Consider the following 18,928-nt stretch of genomic DNA (forward strand, 5'->3'; position numbering starts at 1 on the left):
TTCTTCACCAATGTTTACGGACAGAGGAACGTTAACCACGGCACCGGTATCGAGAGTTGCCGGCTTAGATCCACCTCTTTCAAAACGATTACATTAGGCCGGACAAAATCCAAACTCGTATTTACTCGGCGCGCGTGAGTGTCAAATATGGGGTTATGTTGAACACAAGTGAGAGACACGAGTACTTAAAAGAGTCCGAACAACAAGAGTAAAAGAAAGAGTCCATATACCCACATTACTTTCAGTTCAAGACACAAGTTTAAGCACTTACTCACCCTTTGCATTTCATAAGTTACGGATGGTTGAAATTTACAGTTTAGATCAGTAACATGATGGGGTAGGGGATGATCTTGATGAGAACCTATATCACATTACCTGAAGCTGTGTCGCCTTTGAGACCGGGGTCAACGTCGACCACTTTAAGCTGAACCGTGATTGGAGCTCAAAATCAATAACCGACAACGAAGTGGATATGTTGCTAATCTTTGCTACTAATTACCGGGTGCTGATAAGTATACATAAAACACAGATGGCTACAATAACACTTTCTTGAGCACGGATTTCGTAAATACCTTTCCGTCCCAAAAGAACAAATAGCAGTCCATACCCTCTTTCAACCAATTTGTCTTGTCGCCTGCCTCTGCCTCACTTAGACGGACTTCTTCAAACGTGGTCTGTAAGAAGTAACCGTCGTTGTAAGACTGAAAGGGATGAAATATGACCTTTCGGTGCAATTGTTCATCAGAAAAGAGTAAATGAGTATAGTAATTGAATCTTCCAAGAATTAGACTGTTAGGAGCACGGACTCATCTGTATTGCAAGTACCTGAAAGAGAGCAGTTAACTACTGTTTTCGCAGACGATTACAAGTAACTAAATGAACTATATGGCATTGCTTTAAAGTTTCATTAGAAGTATAACAAAGGTAGCTTTGAATTCATTTATTCAAGGTATCTAATGAGTATAAGAATACAGAATAAAAAATTACCAGGTCCATGAAAACATATTGGGAACCATCTTTGTATGTGTACTGCTTTTGTTCCTTGAAAACATCTGCCTCCTCATTCTGGAAAAAAAAAGTGCACATTTCAGGCATGAAAGGAAAAAAAAAAGGCAAACAGAGAAACAATGCCGGCAGTAAACGTGGGAGATTACCGGACTTCCGGCTCGAAACGTCTTCTCCACAGTGTTGCCAGTGATATAATTGCGCATTTTGGTCCTCACAAATGCAGTCCCTTTTCCAGGTTTCACATAAAGAACTCTTAAGGACCAAAATCCCACAACCACAATTTCATATCAGAAACACAATCAACCACATTTCATACGAATTAAACTACTCTAATAGTTCTAAATTGCGGCTGCTATCATCGACGACATCGAACCACATCCGCAACATAGAAACATAGTTATTTTTAGGAAATAAATCACTACATAAAGTTCGCAACATCCACAACTGCGACACCACAACTTAGTACGATGACTAACTCAGTGTGCTTTCATTAACAAAGCATATGTTACCAGACATAATTGCAGAAACAAGTACCTAAAACTTTCCACGGAGCTCCATCAACTTCAAGGTTCGTACCAACTTTGACATCGTTACTGGCCAAAGCGTGAATCCCTGAAACCAAAAACAAGAACACGTTATAGAAAAAAAGGGTGTTTCAAAAAACAGAAAATGAAGTGGGAAGCGGCGAAAGTACTGAGAGTTCTGCGAGGGGAGTGTGTTAAATGAAGTGGGTAAGTGGAAAAAGCATTGAGAATTCTGGGAAAAGAGTGGGTTTTGAGGGTACAACGCATTGGTAGAAGAAATGGTCTTGAAGAGAAGCTAAGTGCAGATGAAGCCTTGGAGATAGGAGTGGAATATGAGACACTGAAGGTTGCAGTTCCCGCCATCGCCATGGACATGTGGGAAAATGCAAGAGAAAAGGAGAAATATTTCTCGAGGCAAAGCTCAAAATTTATACAAAAATGCAGAATATAGACGGCTTTATCTTCCTTTCCCTGCTTGCTTTGGTTAAAGAATTGGGCTGTTTTCCTCTTCTATCGGTTGATGTTTCCGTTTGTTTGAGATGAAATCTCGAAACGTCCTCTTCTGTCTTGCTGCCCAAGCAGGTTTTCTTGGGTCATACCTTTACATGGGTCTGGTTGAATCGGACGGTGATTTGATTTTAAATTTTATTTAAAAATATAACAAATATATAAGGCTTGCACTCTTATCTACAAAAACAGCAAGCTCTCTATTTCATTACCTAGGCATGGGGGTATATACGTGGAAGAATCACATCTTTTATCTTCTATATGTTGATGTTGAATTTAAGGAAGAAAAATAAGGGAAAATGGAAAAAAATAATATTATAAACAATCAAAATCCTTCCACACTAGCCCTTCTAAGGGTTGCCGCCGACGATCTCCGGTTTTCTCGCGGTTCGAGTTCCTCTAATGATAGGGTAGGAACAAGCTCGAGGTGGAAGAGTTGATGGCAAAACAGCTGCTCTTGTAGGAGAAACAGAAAGCCGGGTCCAGATGGTGGTGATGGGAGAAACCGAATTTGGGTGCAGTTGCAAGAGTAACGATACCGTTAAGACTCGGCCACCTCGACAAATGTTTCCCGGGAATCGCTGCGGGCTCTTGCAGGGGGAACCGACATGAATATTTCATGTCTTGGATGACTTTGAGATTCTCGACCATGGTTCTCATGGTAGGCCTCTCCGATGGGTCCTTTTGGAGACATCTTTGCGCAATGTCGGCAACTGTGCGTGAGGCTTTCATAGGAAAACGACCTTTGAGCAAAGGATCCATTATGAGTGATAATCTACAATCGTCCGCCAGAAACGGTTGGCTCCACTTCACTAGGTTCCTCTCTTCCCTCGGATGACGGCTGTCGAGATTCTTACGGCCAGTAAGTAATTCAAGTAGGACAATACCGAAACTCCAAACATTGCTCTATGGAGTTAGCCATCCTCTCTCCAGTGTCTCTACCGAGAGATTTGCCACAGCCTGCACCAATGGAGAAAATCGATAACAAATAACTCACACAAGTAACTTTTACGGCATCAGAGAGATCAGCGGAAATCTAGTGAACTCGGCACACATGATTAGTCTTTAAAAGATCGATTACGAGGTAAAATGACTTACCAGTGAATTACCAGAGATATCTTCTGTCTCTAGGATATGACCAACACACCCGTATCCAGAAAGCTTTGCACTGAAATCTTTGTCAATGTGTATATTAGCGGTTGAAAATTCGTTGTACATTGCCTGCACATGATAGAACGTTTCGGTTTATTTCGGTTATTATGCATGGATAAAAGTGGAACAGTAATCGGGAAAACAGAAGCAAATTTCCAAAAGTTACTAACACACAAACTAATGTAGCAAGAACAGGAAAATCGTTTCATACGATCCCAAAAGGATTAGATCGAGAAAGCCAGAACTTATTTCTAAAAGAACTGCCATTCTCATTTGTGCAAGATCAAAGTTCAACCATAGGGCACATGATACAATTCATTTAGAAACTACCTGAAATGGTCCTTCCTCGTGCAAGAAGGTAAGGCCCTGTGCAGAACATAAAGCAATCTTCATTCGGGTGTTCCAATCAAGTGGAGGTCCATCTACTCTCCCTTACAGAAGTCTGTCTAAGCTCCCATGAAACAGCCTCTCGTAGACCAACATTCTTTGTTCTGAACTATCACGTGCGTGGAATCCAAGCAATTTACAGAGGTTTGGATGCTGCAACGATGCGAGAGTGTTTACTTCATTTATAAAATCCCTTAAACCCTACAAGACAATAGGAAAGAAGAACGTTAGACCGGAATAAAAGTATCAATTTATTTTTGCAGCATAACAACCACAATATTCACACTTTGAAATTCTCGACGGCAATAGTAAAAGCATGCAGACTAATCTAAATTACCAATTTCCTTCTTTTAAATTGGGAACCATGAATCAATATGCAGAAGAGTGTTAAAGGGATACAAATGCAAAGAGGTTCACGAAACAGATTGTGCCATAAACCATGAAGTTCCACTGGTAGAAATTTTCCCGTACCTGAGTGGATGGGTGAAGGCGAGTAACAGTGGCTTCAAACTTCTTTGAGCTCGATGCATCATCTCCAAAAGAAGCCATATACATAACAGAAGAAAGACCCTCGGACGTGCATCGATCAGAAGAGAAATGATGGCAAGCAGCTGAAATTTCTTCATAAGAGAAGTTTCGTAGTGTTCCGGAGGGAGGCAGGGGCAGTGGTCCAGAAGCAGACTGAGGGCCACTGGCATTCACTGCTTTAAAGCTTCCTATTGTTGTCAGTGAAGTACTGTGTGGAGATGGAAGCGGCAACGGTTGCGGACTTGATGACCGCTGTTCCTTGGCTACTCCAGCAGAAATCTTTAGCTCTTCTTGTTCTTCAAATTCAACCATTGCAAGAGAATCTTGCTCAGCAGCATCAAGACTTGACGGAGCAGATAATGTACGTGCACGTGCCCTGCTGCTGGTTGCTTTGTTATCAGATTGAATAGGTTTTACCCGGGTTTTAAAACTTGAGGGTGCAGATTGCAGCGATCGTGTTGGAACTTTGGGCTCAGGAAGTGTGGTCGGCATATGCTCCTTATGAGCAATAGGTTTAACAAAGGCCGACTGCTCAGACTTTTTCTTCTTACTTTTCATAACTGCAAAACAACCCATCTTATATACAAACTACAGAAACTATCTCCATGTCTTGTATGTTTCTGCAAGAAGGAAAACATGCAAATCATTAGGAAATTTTCATTAGGTGAGAACACAAATCATTCCGATACATAGGCATAAGACATCTATTACAAACAGGGCAAGATTAGAACAAATAGAGATTGGACTAACTCATCATCTTATCATATCAATCAGATGAACGATTCATATCCACCAACAAAATTCCGAAATTCCCTGCGCCTAGAATACATGTTCAAAACGATATCTAAACAAAGATTGCACCACATTTTGATTCTAGCCACATCAAAGCAAACCCCGTATCTTCGATGCAATCACCGCAGAGATTCTACAGCTGCGTCTTAGAGTCCAACCACTAAGACTTGTTTGAACAAAGAAGGTTTCAAGTTTGCAATAAACAACTACATGGACCACGTGCAACAGATTACTGTATCTTCGATGCAATCACCGCATAGATTCTACAGCTGCGTCTTAGAGTCCAAGCACTAAGACCTTGTTCGAACAAAGAAGGTTTCAAGTTTGCAATAAACAACTACAAGGACCAAGTGAAACAGATTACCGTATCTTCGATGCAATCACCGCATAGATTCTACAGCTGCGTCTTAGAGTCCGACAACTAAGACCTTGTTCGAACAAAGGAGGTTTCAAGTTTGCAATAAACAACTACATGGACCAAGTGCAACAGATTACACTAATTTATCAAGGCAGAAAACTAAATGAACTCCAAAATAATTCAGTGAATAAGCTGACAGCACAATTTAAGTAGATAAAGAATTGCAGGGAAAATTCCTAAAACTACAAAAAATTATCCAAAGCTCCACAAATCACCATATACACAACCGGGCAACATAAATTTACCATCTGGCTGAATAAAAAAAAACTAAACCCAGATCCAAAATAATCCAAAAGCAAGAAAAATTAAAAGAACAAACTCCACATCTACCCAATCAGCAATGCACGATTAATATAAAGCAAAGAGCACGCATTCAAGCCCGTATCAAACCAAAAAACCACAATCTTCAAGCAAAACCCAACTTTGGGATGGCTGTCCGAGAGGTAAGATAGTAGACTGTCCCACCTGATTGAGAGCAGTTTTGTGTAAGAGACCTCCGAATTATGAAATGACTCTGTGTACTCGATCCCACGACCTCATGTTAAAAACCCAACTTTGGGATCATGAATGGAAATTCAACAGTAAGAAGATAACAAAAAAGGGTGTTAAGAATCGAACCTTATGAAAGCAGGTCATGCAAGCGAAACACCAAGAAGGGCAAAGCGGAGAAAGGCGAAAACCCAGAAATCCAGTTTGCAGGACAATGAAAACTAATGGAGAAAGCTGTTTTTAAGTGAGTTTCTTCTTCTTCTTTCCAGGGAAAGATGGAAAAGTAGGCAGCTGATGAGAAAACAATATTATTTGTATTTACGGCTATTATTTAAGAGGAAAAGAAAATGAAACAAAAATGGTGCCGAATGAGCACCGGTCAAACTCAAACCAAACCAAAACTTGCACTTAGTTAACAATGAAAATTTATTTGTTCACTCTCTTTTATCTGAAATGTGTTTCTCATTTTTGTTTTTCACACTCTTGTCCTCCATTTTATGTGATATTATATTTTTTAATACTAGTGATTAATAAAAAAAATAGTTTCAAATTATTATGATCAGAATCAGAACACAAATAGATAGGTCGATAATTGAAATATATTCAAAACAATCATTATACATCACAACCATACAAATTTATAATCGAAATATATCGGATTTTGATCAGAATATTATTAAACATGATCCACGTATAATAATATATGAATGTATCAAGATTAAGAATCGGAGATGGAATTGAGTTGAGTTATATTTTTGGTCAATTTGACTTGACCAAAGAAAAAAATATTCCCTCCTGGTCTAACATTATTTTAAGGAAATTATATCTGACCCGAAACTCAACCCATTTTATAATAAATTCGCATTCAGCTCGATACAAATATATATCTATATATATTATTCAATAAAATATTGATCTAATTAAAAATAAAATATTGATAGCCACGATGACTCCAATACAGGTTCAAGCCATAGATTATCCAGGGTGGAAATGGACCCCTAACCGATTATTTACAGTCAAATCCGCCTATGAGATTAAAACTGGAGGTGAAACAGGTACGGCTGATAAACTGTGGAGCAGCATTGCTAAATTCCGAGGTTTACCGAAGGTAAAAGTATTTCTATGACTACTGGCTGGTAAGAGACTCCTCACTAATTATGAACGTGTGAGGCGACATATAAGTAACCACTCAAAATGCGGTGTATGGGACTCAAGCGATGAAACCGTCGACCATCTCTTTCGTCTATGTCCGACAGCGATGGAGACGTGGAAGAGATGGATTCGTCCCGACAAGATGTATGAGTTCCTAACAATGAATATAAGAACATGGTTACTGGTTAATCTCACAAAACCTGGACACTTTACAATTGAAGATCAAGAATGGGACATGCTGTTTGGAGCAATTCTTTAGAACATATGGAACCACCGAAATCAATGTATATTCGACGCTGAGAAATTGGGATCTACTTCTATTCTTGAACAAAGTAAGAGACTCCAAACTAGGGCCGGAAATGAGACTAGACAGATCGCGAGCTATTCGAGATCGACTCGATCAAGGCTCGATAAATACTCGGATCGAAAGGACTCGACTCGAGTTCTTAACGAGCTGAAACGAGCTACTCGATATTCAACTCGAAAAGCTCGTGAGCAGCTCGAAAATATAATATATTAAGATTTTATTTAAAAAAATAAATTAATATTAATATTTATGTATTGATTTTTTTAAAAAAATACAGTAAGATTTCATGTATTTAAGGTTTATGTTCGAGTTTGAGTTTGAGGCTTCAATCGAGTTAAGTTTAAGAATTTTTTTTTCATTTCGAGCTGCTCACGAGCTTCAGTTCAGGATTTCGAGTCCGAGCTTGAAAATTTTAACCTCACGAGTTTTCGAGTCGAGTCGAGCTCAACAATACTCGAATTCGACTCGGCTCGTTTACACCCCTACTCCAAATCGAGAATGTCAGAGCTATGTCGGCAGGAGCAAATGCAAACAATACTAGGATGTTGAGGAGATCGGGATACTCTAAATGGGAGGCCCCTCCGAAAGAATGGCTGAAGATAAACACAGATCGAGCACGAAACATCCAAGGTTATGAGACCTGTGGGGGAGCAATTCGGAACAGCCACGGAGAATGGATTTCAGGCTTCGCTAGAGTTGTCGAAATTTGTTCATTACTTGAAACGGAATTATGGCGGTCTTGGAAGGTTTAAAACATGCATGGAATATGGGAGCACATTGCGTCATACTCGAAGTCGATAATAGAGAAGTCTTCCGGAATTTAAACCAAGTTATGTCGAAACCAATTTCACCAACCATTTTACAGCACATCCAGGAGATGCTAAACAGGTAATGACTAGTATCGTTTTCTTTGGTTGATCAAACAAAGAATAGAGTGGCTGATTTTATGACGAAGATAGCCCACGTCGATGATTTTAGGGGTCAAAGTTTCTCAACACCCTATGAGATTGTAGAGCCGATACTCAGTAAAGAATGTTTAGGAGTTAATAGTTAAAATGTTTTATGTCTTTATTTCGCCTATATATATATAAGGGATAATCACATTATTATCTTAGGTTGAGTTGAAGATTTTTTATCCTATACCCGGATTTGATCTAATCTAACTCGAACATAAATTTTAAAAATAATCTTATAAAATATGTTTGAATCAAATTCCTAGTCCGAATGTAAATCCCATACCTATATATGTTCAAGAATACACACATAATAGTTATGCATGATGAGACTCTAACATGAAAGTTAAAATTTAATACCTTAAGTTTTGACCCAAGTTAATTAAAATATGAAATTTTGAGTTTAAATAAATATGAATAAAAAATTAGTTATCATCGATATTTGATCTATTGACCAATTAATTTAAATCAAATACTATTATAAAATTGTATTATAAGAACAATATTTTCAATTTTGTTTCATTTAGAACTAAAACAAATTTTTAAGGATAACGGTGATTTAAATTAGAGTATAATATCGAAAATAATTAAAGATTCGGGGGTAAAAGTGTAAATTCCTGTGAAGACCGATTTTCAACAATGGGCACTCAATTTGAAGTGGCGGTCAAAGATTGGAAAATCAGATTTTATTTTTAAATAAAAATTAAAAATAAAAGAAGCATGTGTGTGTTTTTTCCGATGTGGTCAAACTGTGTGAGCTATCGAGAAATGGAGTTGAGAACGGATTTGCTTCGTCCGATTGAATAGGATGAAAATATGGTCGGTCGAGATCTAACTGTAAGCTTTGGTGGGACCGATCGACAACCATCAAACTTGTCCTTTGCTTTGTGGGGTTCGATTTTCCCGTAATAGTGAAGAAACTAAAATAATATATAATAATAATAATAGCAATAAAAGTTGTGAGCCCTAACTATTAAAAGTTATAAAAATAACCATTTAATTATTTATAAGATATTATTTTATTAAGTCTGTTGACTATTAAAAGTTTATAAATGATCATTCGATTATAGAATGTTATTTTGTTAAATTATTCGACTATTAAAAGTTACAAAATAACCATTCGACTATTTATTATGTTTGAAACTCAACCTTTTTTTGTTAAAAAGTTAATGGTTGTTTAAACCTAGGATACGATAGTCGCTTGAGATTCTGGGGTCGATTTTTATCGTATCACAATCAACAAATCAACATTCATATTGTCCATTTTTTAGCGAAAAAAGATAAGTTTAGAACATAATGAATAGTCGGGTGGTCATTATGTAACTTTTAATAGTCGATGAACTCAACAAAACAACATTTTATAGCCAGAGGACTATTTTGTAACTTTTAATAGTTGATAAATTTAATAAAATAATATCCTATAATCGAGGGACCATTTGTGTACTTTACCCATAATTTAATTGCTTAAAATATGAAATAGGAGAAGGGTAAAACAACCTGATAGTTCATTTTTGTTTCAGTGTCTTCTAATTTTGGCCATTCAACGTTCAAATGATACAATTTGGTCATTACATTAACAATTTTTAATTTAACCCATAAACTTTAGACAAAATCATATGCATAGAGATTCTTATGGTTGGTTCCGATGAAATAAGGTGATTGGAGCGGCGGCAGTGATGGTGGAATTAAGGTCAACGATTAAGATATTCATAAAACTCTAACCTCATTGAGTGCTCCTTGTCTTCCTGGCAGTGAACAGTTGCCGAAGGAAACCACTTAACCTTTGTTTTAGCAGATAACTCGGTCATGGTTCCGTTACTTGTTTCTGCAGTCACGCTGGTATCGGATTCGGGTATGGATGGTGAAGGTGTTGTGAGCGTGAAGAGAAATACGTTAAGCATGAGCGTTATCTGGCTGAAACTCGGCCTCATGTTAGGGTCCTCGACCCAACATGATTGTATGATAAATGCTAGCTCAGGGGATATATCCTCTGGAAGTCTAGGTCGCTCTTGCTGCACATTCATACGGGCATCAGATCAGCTAGTTTAAAAACATTAATCACGCATAAACAAACCACGCGTTAAAGACTTGCACCTTAAAAGCAGCAGCATAAGCCGCCTGCAAATTCGACATGCCATCGAATGGCATACGATTCGTCAACAATTCCCATAAGACAATTCCGAAGCTGTAGATGTCGACTTTGTTTTTGTAATGCTTTTCCTCTCCCTTACGCAACGTCACCGTGCTATACAACTACAATGACACAAAGGGTCATACATTATCGTCAGCCGTCCAAAGCTCGAATGGGCATCGAAGAGGTTAACGAGTACTTTACATCCATCAGTTCTGTCAGCTACTAAATACGACACTAACAGACGATCCGTGAATCTACGTCTATTCTATCACCATAGGGTGGTGATGAATTGATATCAAAAGTTTGAGATCTTAAGTATCAAAACCAACAAGATGAAATCAAAAACTAAAAGATCCAGTTTTCATTGTAAACAAGTTTCTTTTTCCATTTTGCTAACGCAAATAGTGGCACGAACCTCGGGGACCATCCAACGATAAGTCCCGGTCTCTGCAGTCATCATTTCCGTCACAGTTTCTTCCCTCGCAAGTCCGAAATCCGCAAGTTTCACGGCCCTCTGGTTTGCCGTAAGTAGCAAGTTGTCTGCATTATTAAATTTCCAAGGAATTAGTCAAAGGACTTGAGAATATACAATCCACATTCTGCTTTCAACAGCAAGGATTCAATCAAATTCAGTCATCATTCAATGCCTAAACAAATATTTGTAATACCAGGCTTTAGATCCCTATGTATAATCCCATTGGCATGCAGACAATCCATGGCTCAAGCAATATCCAGAGCAAAATTTGAAGCCACATGAAGGTCCAAAACCTTCGGACGGATGCTAACTAAATACTTCCTGAGCGACATTCCCGGTAACAGCTCGGTTACTATCTCCATCAGCGGGTCCTTACAAGCTCCAAAGAACTGCCAAGGCAACAAATCGATCATAGATTCCATCAACGAAAATGAAGTCATATTCGCATTTCAAGCATCGAACAGTCACCTTGACGAGGTACTCATGTTTCACTCGAGACATCATGATAACCTCGCGAGCAAAACAACTCTCGAGCGCAGCTCTTTCCTCTGCAGTACTCCCACGATGAAGAACTTTAATGGCAACAATCCGATCACCATACCTGGAAAAATAATAGACTCGCCACTATGTAACTAGAGAGTATTTTCATATTTCTATCCATATCAGGGATTTAAATATCGGTCTGATATAGGAATAGCGACTACAATATTGCAGTAACGAAGCCGTCCGAAACCACAGTGACTACAATAGCATCTCATATGTCCACAATCACAATAAACACAACTAATCCGAAAACGATATACATCGTTCATTTTACCGTAAAAAACATTAAGCCTTTGACTGGAAACCAAGGACAAATTCGTGTCAATTGTATGAAGGTGAATTATTGAAGCTCTTAAGTTTATTTTCATTTAATTACTGCTAAACTTGTCTTTGTCGTTAAATAAGAGATCTTACACTTCTATTAAAAAAATAAAAAAATGAAGCACACATTGAAGATCAAAGATCATGGTGGTATTCGCAGTATAATAAGTAATTTTCCAGTTTAATGTGTCTCGTGAGAATTAACTTTTGATTCTAGTACGAAGGTATTTTGAATCTGGGGTTTTGTCAATTGAAAATTCATTCAAATTTTGGTCAATGAATCGTTTCCTTTCAAATGATACGGATCCTAAAAGTGAATGAATCCCACATGTATTTCCCCATGGAAGCTAATGTTAATACTCTCTCTTCACCATGAAAGAAGAGAGGATGCAAAATCCAATTGGGCATTATTGTATTTTTCTATCATTTTTTTGAACCTATTATTTAAATGATAAGTCACCAAAGTGAATGTACATCTGGGGTGGGAAATAAACCCCCAACATGGGTTGGCCTTGCAGCAATTGTAGACTTCCCAACACCTTCTCCTCCAGAACCTTCTTGCTTAATACCCCATTCCTTCCTGCCAAACCAAACAATACGCCCAACATAAATCAGACGAACACCCAATTTACAGATTAACATATAAATATCGTAAACCATAACATGGCCCTAGCCCTACATGTGTAAGAATACATGCATGCATTTGGAAATTACTTGAGATATCGGTTAGAAATCTTTAAAAATGAACAGTTTTGCAATGTTAATTTCTACCTCAAATTTGCATGTCTATGTTTTGAACCTGAGCAAATGATGTACACATTTAAGAACATATACATCAGGGCATCCAAAAAGCTATTGCTGCATTTCTCAAATGTTCTGTTCTTAAGTACTAAAAAATCAAACCAAAGATGCAGGACCGTATAGCCACATATTCCTAGAAGACTCGTAATTTCCATAGTATAACATTTCCACCGCACATAGCTTGCCCCAACCCAAGAGAAAAGGTAGAGCTAAAAGATACAAAAATCCTATTCCTAAACGACTAATAACTTCCTGCAGTACAATTCTTCCAGTCGATTAGAGCTAACTTATAATAGCAAGACTAAAGATGTTTACTTAAAGTCAATAATTCGATGAATCAACAAATGAAATAGACAACATTCAAGGTTTTTTCCTTTCATCTACAACACTGAAACCTTAGCAATTAATGGTAGGATATAAGTTAGATGCACTCACTTGGGCCAACAATTCAAAGGAGACAGCTCAAATGGATGGGTACAAGGAGCTCCACTAGGACTTCCATAACTACTTTCACTCGCATCCTCCTGAGGCTTAATAGGAAAATGATTCAATGGTGGAAGGAAAGCATTTTGAAGCCATGAATCATGGTCACTTGGACCATTTACAGGATTGAATTCCCCACCAAGCTGGCTGTTACCAAGAAAAACCTGCTGAGGAGATTGTGTGCTAGCAGGTAAAGGGTCCTCATTCGAAAACAATGATGCCATAGTGTTCTGCGTAGAAGGATGGGTAAAGTTTTCGTTATTTGATATATTATGCTCCAAGGGTAAAAGCCAGCTTGCAGGACCAGTACCACCCACCAAACCCAGACCATCCTCAAGGAGAGAACTATTCCACATCTGCCATGTCCCCTTATCATTTGCATTTGTAACATCCACAGGGGAAAAGCGAAGATCTTGGGACTTTGGGGTAGTCGGGAACCTATTGGAATTGTTATGCCCTTCATCAGCAGATCGTAATCTTGACAAGGGGCATTGAATAGGCAAGGGCTTGTTAACTTCAGAAGAAGTGGATATATTATTCATAGCTTGAGGCCTTTCCATACCTATACTGGTATCCCTTCCATAGCCAGCACCTGAGGCCAGCTGAAAATTATCAAGCAACTCTGAAACAGGCCCAAGCAAGGATACGGGATCAGGGACATAACACGGGTCTTCAAAATGTTCTGGTTCTTCTGGAATAAATTCACGAAGCCCTTCAGAAGCACTAGAAAATACGGGTCCAACAGCAGGTGAGAAACCTAAACTACTGCTGGGAACTGCATTTTGGTATGTAGAAATAAATGGTGATGGCAGCACAAAAGTGATAGGACTATCAAATGTTTGCATTGTTGACAAATGACCAGGAAATGGTGGGCTAGCTTCTGCTTGAATCTTTGAATTTGGTCTGCTAATCACATTTTCATTTGAGACTGGAGCAACAGAGGGTGAATTAGTGAATAACTGTTGCCAAGATTTTTTTGGTGCTGCCCTTGGTTGGGTTTCTGAAAGCACCTGCAGTTAACAGCCCGACGTAACACTGTCATCTTCAAGACAAATTGTTATAATGCACTGAAGTGAAAACCCCTAAAAGAACACCCAATCCTAGAGAATTGGAAAATGCATATCTGGAAAAGAAAAGGTGAGGGTGGGGGGATTTTAAGCATAAATTCAGTTAAAATATTTGATTAAGAAGGAAATCAAGAAAAAACTTCATTTAGCACTGAAGATAACTAGTGCCTGGTCTTAATAGCAATAGTAATTTATACTAGTTGCAAGTAATTGTGCATTTAGAATGCAAAAGATAATGACTTGTATTTCATATCATAAAAATTTACTAATTTACAAAACCAGTGAACTCCACAAACAGAATCAAGAACTTACAGGGTAGCTGCTTTTTGCATTCTTATCATCTCCATTGATACTCGACTTCTCAAATACGTGCTCAGGTGTACAAAAATCTCTCATGTGGGTAGAAGTACTTGCATGGTCAACAAAATTGGTAGTTTTCTTTTCCTTTGTAATATTAGCAGGCGTATTAGCACTCTTTCCAAAGAAACTACTTCCACTAAAAGCCTTGGACGATGAAAAAAATGTACCCCTCACACGATCAAAGTACCTAGTACCAGAATTTACTCGAGTAAAGTTATTCGAAGAAGAATATTTCAGTCCATGTCCAGTTTCTAGCGTACAACCCTTGACATTATCCAGCCCAGACTTCTTGTGTTCCCAGTGATCAATCTCACTCTTCTTATCAATGTCATGCTTCCGTTCAGTTTCCATACTAGTCCTCTTCTCAACTTCTTCAACATCAGAATTGCTCTTACTAGATGCTTTATCTTTATCTTTCCTTTTATATTGACGCTTCTTTTCAGCTTCCTTTTTCATCTCTTTCTCCTTAGCAGGTGTAGATAATTTGCTGCAATTTTTTTCAGTCTCCAGTTTTTCATTCCTCAGTTTCCTTTGTTCCTCCACCAATCTTGCAACCTCCTCTCTTTGCTTTCTCTCTTCTTCCTCCAAAAGCTCTTTTTCTAACCTAGCCTGTCTCTTTTCTTCAGCTTTTCGGCGAGCTTTCTCTCCTCTTCTCTCTTGGAAGCTTGTCCCATTTTCACCCCTCTTAGTCAACATCCTTCGATGGTCTGAATCAGATGAACCATCATCCCTCGATGAACTAAACCTAAAAATCTTTCTAAAAAGCCACCTAACGCTCAAGAAGAAGGATGTCAACAGCTTGCATGCAAAAATAACAATGCCTGAATAAAACTTCTCTGCCAAACAATCCTCATCTCCACCCAAAAATCCAGTGCCATTCCTCCGCCAATAGCTAGGCTTCCCTGAAACAGACCTAGCAACCCAATTGCCATTCTCCAACTGTCCAGGCATCCATGCATTTTCAGACCACCCCTTACCATTCAAGATTCTTCCGTCTTTTCCTAAGAGATCCTTAATAATACCAGAATTTGAGATTCTCATACCAGGCAGTGCAGGCAAGTCTAAAACAGGTCTCTTTGAAATATGGCCACAATAAGAGCACATAAACCGACCACCACCAGGGTTCTGATCCCTATAAGGAGTCAGGCAGTTCCGACACCTTCGTATTGCAGTCTTACGGAGCATCTGCATTTCTGTAGCCTCAAACCTCTTGCGCTCCCTGAGATGTTGATTCCTTCTAACCCGCCAAGCAGATATCCAGGGCATCAAAATCTCATACCAAAAAAGAGTAACCAGAAGCACAAATACACAAGCCAACCTTGGGGAGGTAATCTCAAATCGAAAATCAGGAGGCAAAAGCTGAGAAAGCGCCCATAAACCTATGAGAGGTATAACTAACCAAGGCAGCATGGCAGCAACCCGGCGAGACCACTTCTGAATCACACACAGTATACACATTATCCTCTTAACCCCCACCTATTTTCCCCCCTTTTACAATCAACCCAAAACAAAACCTAAAAGTCAGACCTCCAATCCCTGCAATTTCCTATTCAATAGACGATGTCCCGAACTCGAAAACCCTAACTTCTCATCCGAAACGAAAATAAATATTTAAAAGCAGCCGTTCCTTGGTGCATCAAGAACCCTACACAGCATTTGCAATCGCAAATCCTTCAAGAACAGAAAACAAAACCTAACACCGCATTAATGGTTCAATTGTCAAACAATTAAATAAATTTAAAAATGCAACGAAATCCCCAGAAATGATCGATTTAAGGTTCCCCCCCCCCCAAAACTAAAAAAAAATCCTTTGCAAATACTCAATAGAATGCGAGATGTACTCGAGGAACTTACAGAATCAGGTGTCCCTTCCTGAGCCTAATTGGGTCGGCGCGGTGAATTGATGACTTTTTTTTCTTACCGACAAAGAAACGGTAAGAATCTCTTTTTTTTCTGAGACGAAAATTTTGCAAGAAAGAAAAGGATAAGAGAGAACAAGCAAATGGGGACGAAAAGAACATTAATTTTTATAGTGCAAGAAATCGTTTATGAACCAGTTTTATGGGGCCGGCTTTTTGTAAACACGAATTCTTTCGAAGGTTCGGTTTAATTAATACTTAATTATTGGGTAAATTAAGAATTTAGCACTTAAACTATTAGTTTTGGTCCGTTTTAGTGCCTAAATCATCATTTTTTTCAAAATCATACCTAAGATTTAGTTTGTCTCATTTTAGCATCGTCGTTAAAAACTTTAGTTTTTGTTAGGGATGGGCATGGGACCTGAACTCGATGGGTTCCATCCCGACCTGGTTGGGTTGGATTTTTAAAAAAAAATTGGATTTGGGTTGAGTCGATTTTGGGTATAGGGTAAAAATATTAGACTCAACCCGAAAAAAATGTAATTTTACCTTATATTTAGGGATAATTGCAATAATACCCCTATATATTATTTTATTTTAATTAAATCCATATTTTTATTGAATAAAAATAATATTTTTAATAAATATATTATTTCGATTAGGTCGGGTCCGGATTTTATCTCAAAAAATTGGGTCAGTTGGGTTAGGTGGAAGGTGTATATTTTTCGAGTCGGGTTCGGGTCGGGTGGAGGATTTATAATTTTCAGGTCGGTCAAGATTTTATCTCAAAAAATTGAGTCAGGTGGATGGTGTATATTTTTCGAGTCGGGTTCGAGTCGAGTAGAGGATTTATAGTTTTCGGGTCGGGTCGGGTGGATCGAAAATCTGTCCCGACCCATGCCCATCCCTAGTTTTGTTTCAGTTTAGAACCCCCATTCAAAATTTAACGTTAAGTTTTAAAAAAAATTGAAAATTTAGGTACTAAACGCGTTTAGTTTTAAACGGTAGGTACGAAAATTAAATAAAATCTAAATATTAGATATGGTTTTAAAAAATTAGAAATTTAGACACTAAAACAAACTAAAACTAATAGTTTAAATACTAAATACGTAATTTACTCTTAATTCTTTTGTGGTTAGGTCTTACATAATATAAAATACTTTTAGTTTTATATTAATTTAATATTATTAGATAAATGAAAATAAATAATTAAAATTACCACTTTGATTTTTCTCTAATGAATATATTTTTGTTTTCTACTATTAATTTCATTTTTTATTTTCATTTGTTCAACAATTATAAATTAATGTATGATTTGATCCTATCTCATATTTTTTTATTTTCCTTTTTTATCATATCACGAAAGAATGTGAAAATAAATTTAGCTATCTTTTTTACATCAAAGCATGACCATAAATTTGCTTAGATAATGTGGTGGGAAAAAAAAGAATGACTCGTATAGGGTGTGAAGAAATTTAAGTTTTAATGAGGGTAAAATGAATAATACATGAGAAAAAAAATACTTGGATCACCTAATGTTTTGTCGAAAACACATAAAATCTTTTAAGTTAATATTAGGATGGGTACGAGACCCAAATATGATGGGTTTTAATCCGATTTGATTTGATATGGTCAATTTTATTGAAAGAAAATTAGGTTCAGATCAGGTCAAGTCGGTTTTTTTTAAAGTTATGTTCGGGTCGAGTTCGGGTTTAGGGTGAAAAATAGCAGATCAGATTCAACTCGAAAAAATTGTAATTTTTATCTTATATATTTAAGGATAATTACAATAATATCTCTCTACATATTGTGTTCTTTTAATTAAATCTTTGTTTTTACTGAATAAAAATAATATTTTTAATAAATATATTATTTCGGGTTAAGTCAGGTTCAGATTTAATCTAAAAAATCGGGGCGGGTTCTGGTCGGGTGAAATGCATATTATTTTCAGCTCAGGTTCCAGTCGAGTAGAGAATTTATAACTTTTAGGTCAGGTTGGGTGGACCGAAAATCCAACCTGACCCTACCCATGCCCATCCCTAGTTAATATATTGTTAAGGTTAGTGTTTACACCACATACAAACTTAGAAAAAAAATGTTATATCTTCTAGGTTGATACTTTGCACCCCATATAAGTAGGGGTGGTAATCGGGTAGGAAAAAATGAAAATTGTGGGATTCGAACTAATGGATGGGGAATATCCAAAATCTTCACCCACATGAGTGGGTATGAGGGAAGTTTTATCCCCGAAGCTCAAATAGGGATGGTGACGGGAATTGTTATATATAAACTGTGGGGACAACTGAACTGTATCCGTGGGGATCTCAAAAACTATCAGTAGGAATCCCTAATATTTTACAAAATTTTAAAAATATATTTATAATCATTCACCTATGTACCCTTAATATATATTTTAATAAAAAATTATATATGATAAGATTGTGAGATTACGTGTTGCCACTGTTACATCTCAAATGAACTAAAATTGAAATTTAGATCTTTTCTCATATAATATACATTGATTTGTTGAGATTGAAAATGATTAAGATTGTACATTAGATGAATATTGATGTTTGAAACTTTCATATTATAGATAGAGACCAATTTGAGGCAATCAGATATATCTTATAAGTTTTAGGTGTTGCATTGATTTCAAAAATGTTTATTT

General features: G+C 37.4%; 2 protein-coding genes and 2 pseudogenes across 3 annotated transcripts; all 4 read right to left on the bottom strand.

Annotated features, from left to right (window-relative positions):
- Nucleotides 1–118: 118 nt before the first annotated feature.
- LOC120135119 (elongation factor P-like) lies at nucleotides 119–1,895 on the bottom strand. Its single transcript, XM_039151469.1, has 5 exons — nucleotides 1,703–1,895; nucleotides 1,543–1,620; nucleotides 1,155–1,258; nucleotides 988–1,065; nucleotides 119–674 (listed from the first exon to the last, which is right to left on the bottom strand). The coding sequence occupies exons 1-5, from the start codon at nucleotides 1,893–1,895 to the stop codon at nucleotides 534–536; spliced, it is 594 nt and encodes a 197-aa protein (XP_039007400.1). The 3' UTR covers nucleotides 119–533.
- A 399-nt stretch (nucleotides 1,896–2,294) lies between these two features.
- Nucleotides 2,295–4,682, bottom strand: LOC120135011 (annotated as a pseudogene).
- A 5,215-nt stretch (nucleotides 4,683–9,897) lies between these two features.
- LOC120135120 lies at nucleotides 9,898–10,811 on the bottom strand (annotated as a pseudogene).
- Nucleotides 10,812–11,935: 1,124 nt separating this feature from the next.
- Nucleotides 11,936–16,405, bottom strand: LOC120135117. 2 transcript variants are annotated; one of them, XM_039151466.1, is made up of 4 exons: nucleotides 16,256–16,405; nucleotides 14,354–16,046; nucleotides 12,927–13,984; nucleotides 11,936–12,270 (listed from the first exon to the last, which is right to left on the bottom strand). In XM_039151466.1, exons 2-4 carry the CDS (start codon nucleotides 15,857–15,859, stop codon nucleotides 12,147–12,149), a joined length of 2,688 nt encoding a protein of 895 aa, XP_039007397.1. In that variant the 5' UTR covers nucleotides 15,860–16,046; nucleotides 16,256–16,405; the 3' UTR covers nucleotides 11,936–12,146. The 2 variants fall into 2 exon arrangements, with proteins under 2 accessions (XP_039007397.1, XP_039007398.1); XM_039151467.1 differs by having other exon boundaries at nucleotides 14,354–16,072.
- Nucleotides 16,406–18,928: the final 2,523 nt, after the last annotated feature.

This window comes from Hibiscus syriacus, unplaced genomic scaffold (assembly GCF_006381635.1).
Source record: "Hibiscus syriacus cultivar Baekdansim isolate YM2019G1 unplaced genomic scaffold, ASM638163v2 tig00110602_pilon, whole genome shotgun sequence".
NCBI lineage: Eukaryota > Viridiplantae > Streptophyta > Magnoliopsida > Malvales > Malvaceae > Hibiscus > Hibiscus syriacus.

What these genes read in the sequence shown, in the direction of transcription:
- LOC120135119 (XM_039151469.1), bottom strand. Translation starts at nt 1,895, where the DNA reads ATGGCGGGAACTGCAACCTTCAGTGTCTCATATTCCACTCCTATCTCC. An exon ending in CGTTTCGAGCCGGAAGTCCG is followed by an intron (nt 1,066 to 1,154) that starts GTAATCTCCCAC and finishes TTTTTTTTCCAG; the next exon opens with AATGAGGAGGCAGATGTTTT. An exon ending in AATATGTTTTCATGGACCTG is followed by an intron (nt 675 to 987) that starts GTAATTTTTTAT and finishes TACTTCTTACAG; the next exon opens with ACCACGTTTGAAGAAGTCCG.
- LOC120135117 (XM_039151466.1), bottom strand. Translation starts at nt 15,859, where the DNA reads ATGTGTATACTGTGTGTGATTCAGAAGTGGTCTCGCCGGGTTGCTGCC. An exon ending in ATGCAAAAAGCAGCTACCCT is followed by an intron (nt 13,985 to 14,353) that starts GTAAGTTCTTGA and finishes TGTTAACTGCAG; the next exon opens with GTGCTTTCAGAAACCCAACC. An exon ending in CCTTTGAATTGTTGGCCCAA is followed by an intron (nt 12,271 to 12,926) that starts GTGAGTGCATCT and finishes TTGGTTTGGCAG; the next exon opens with GAAGGAATGGGGTATTAAGC.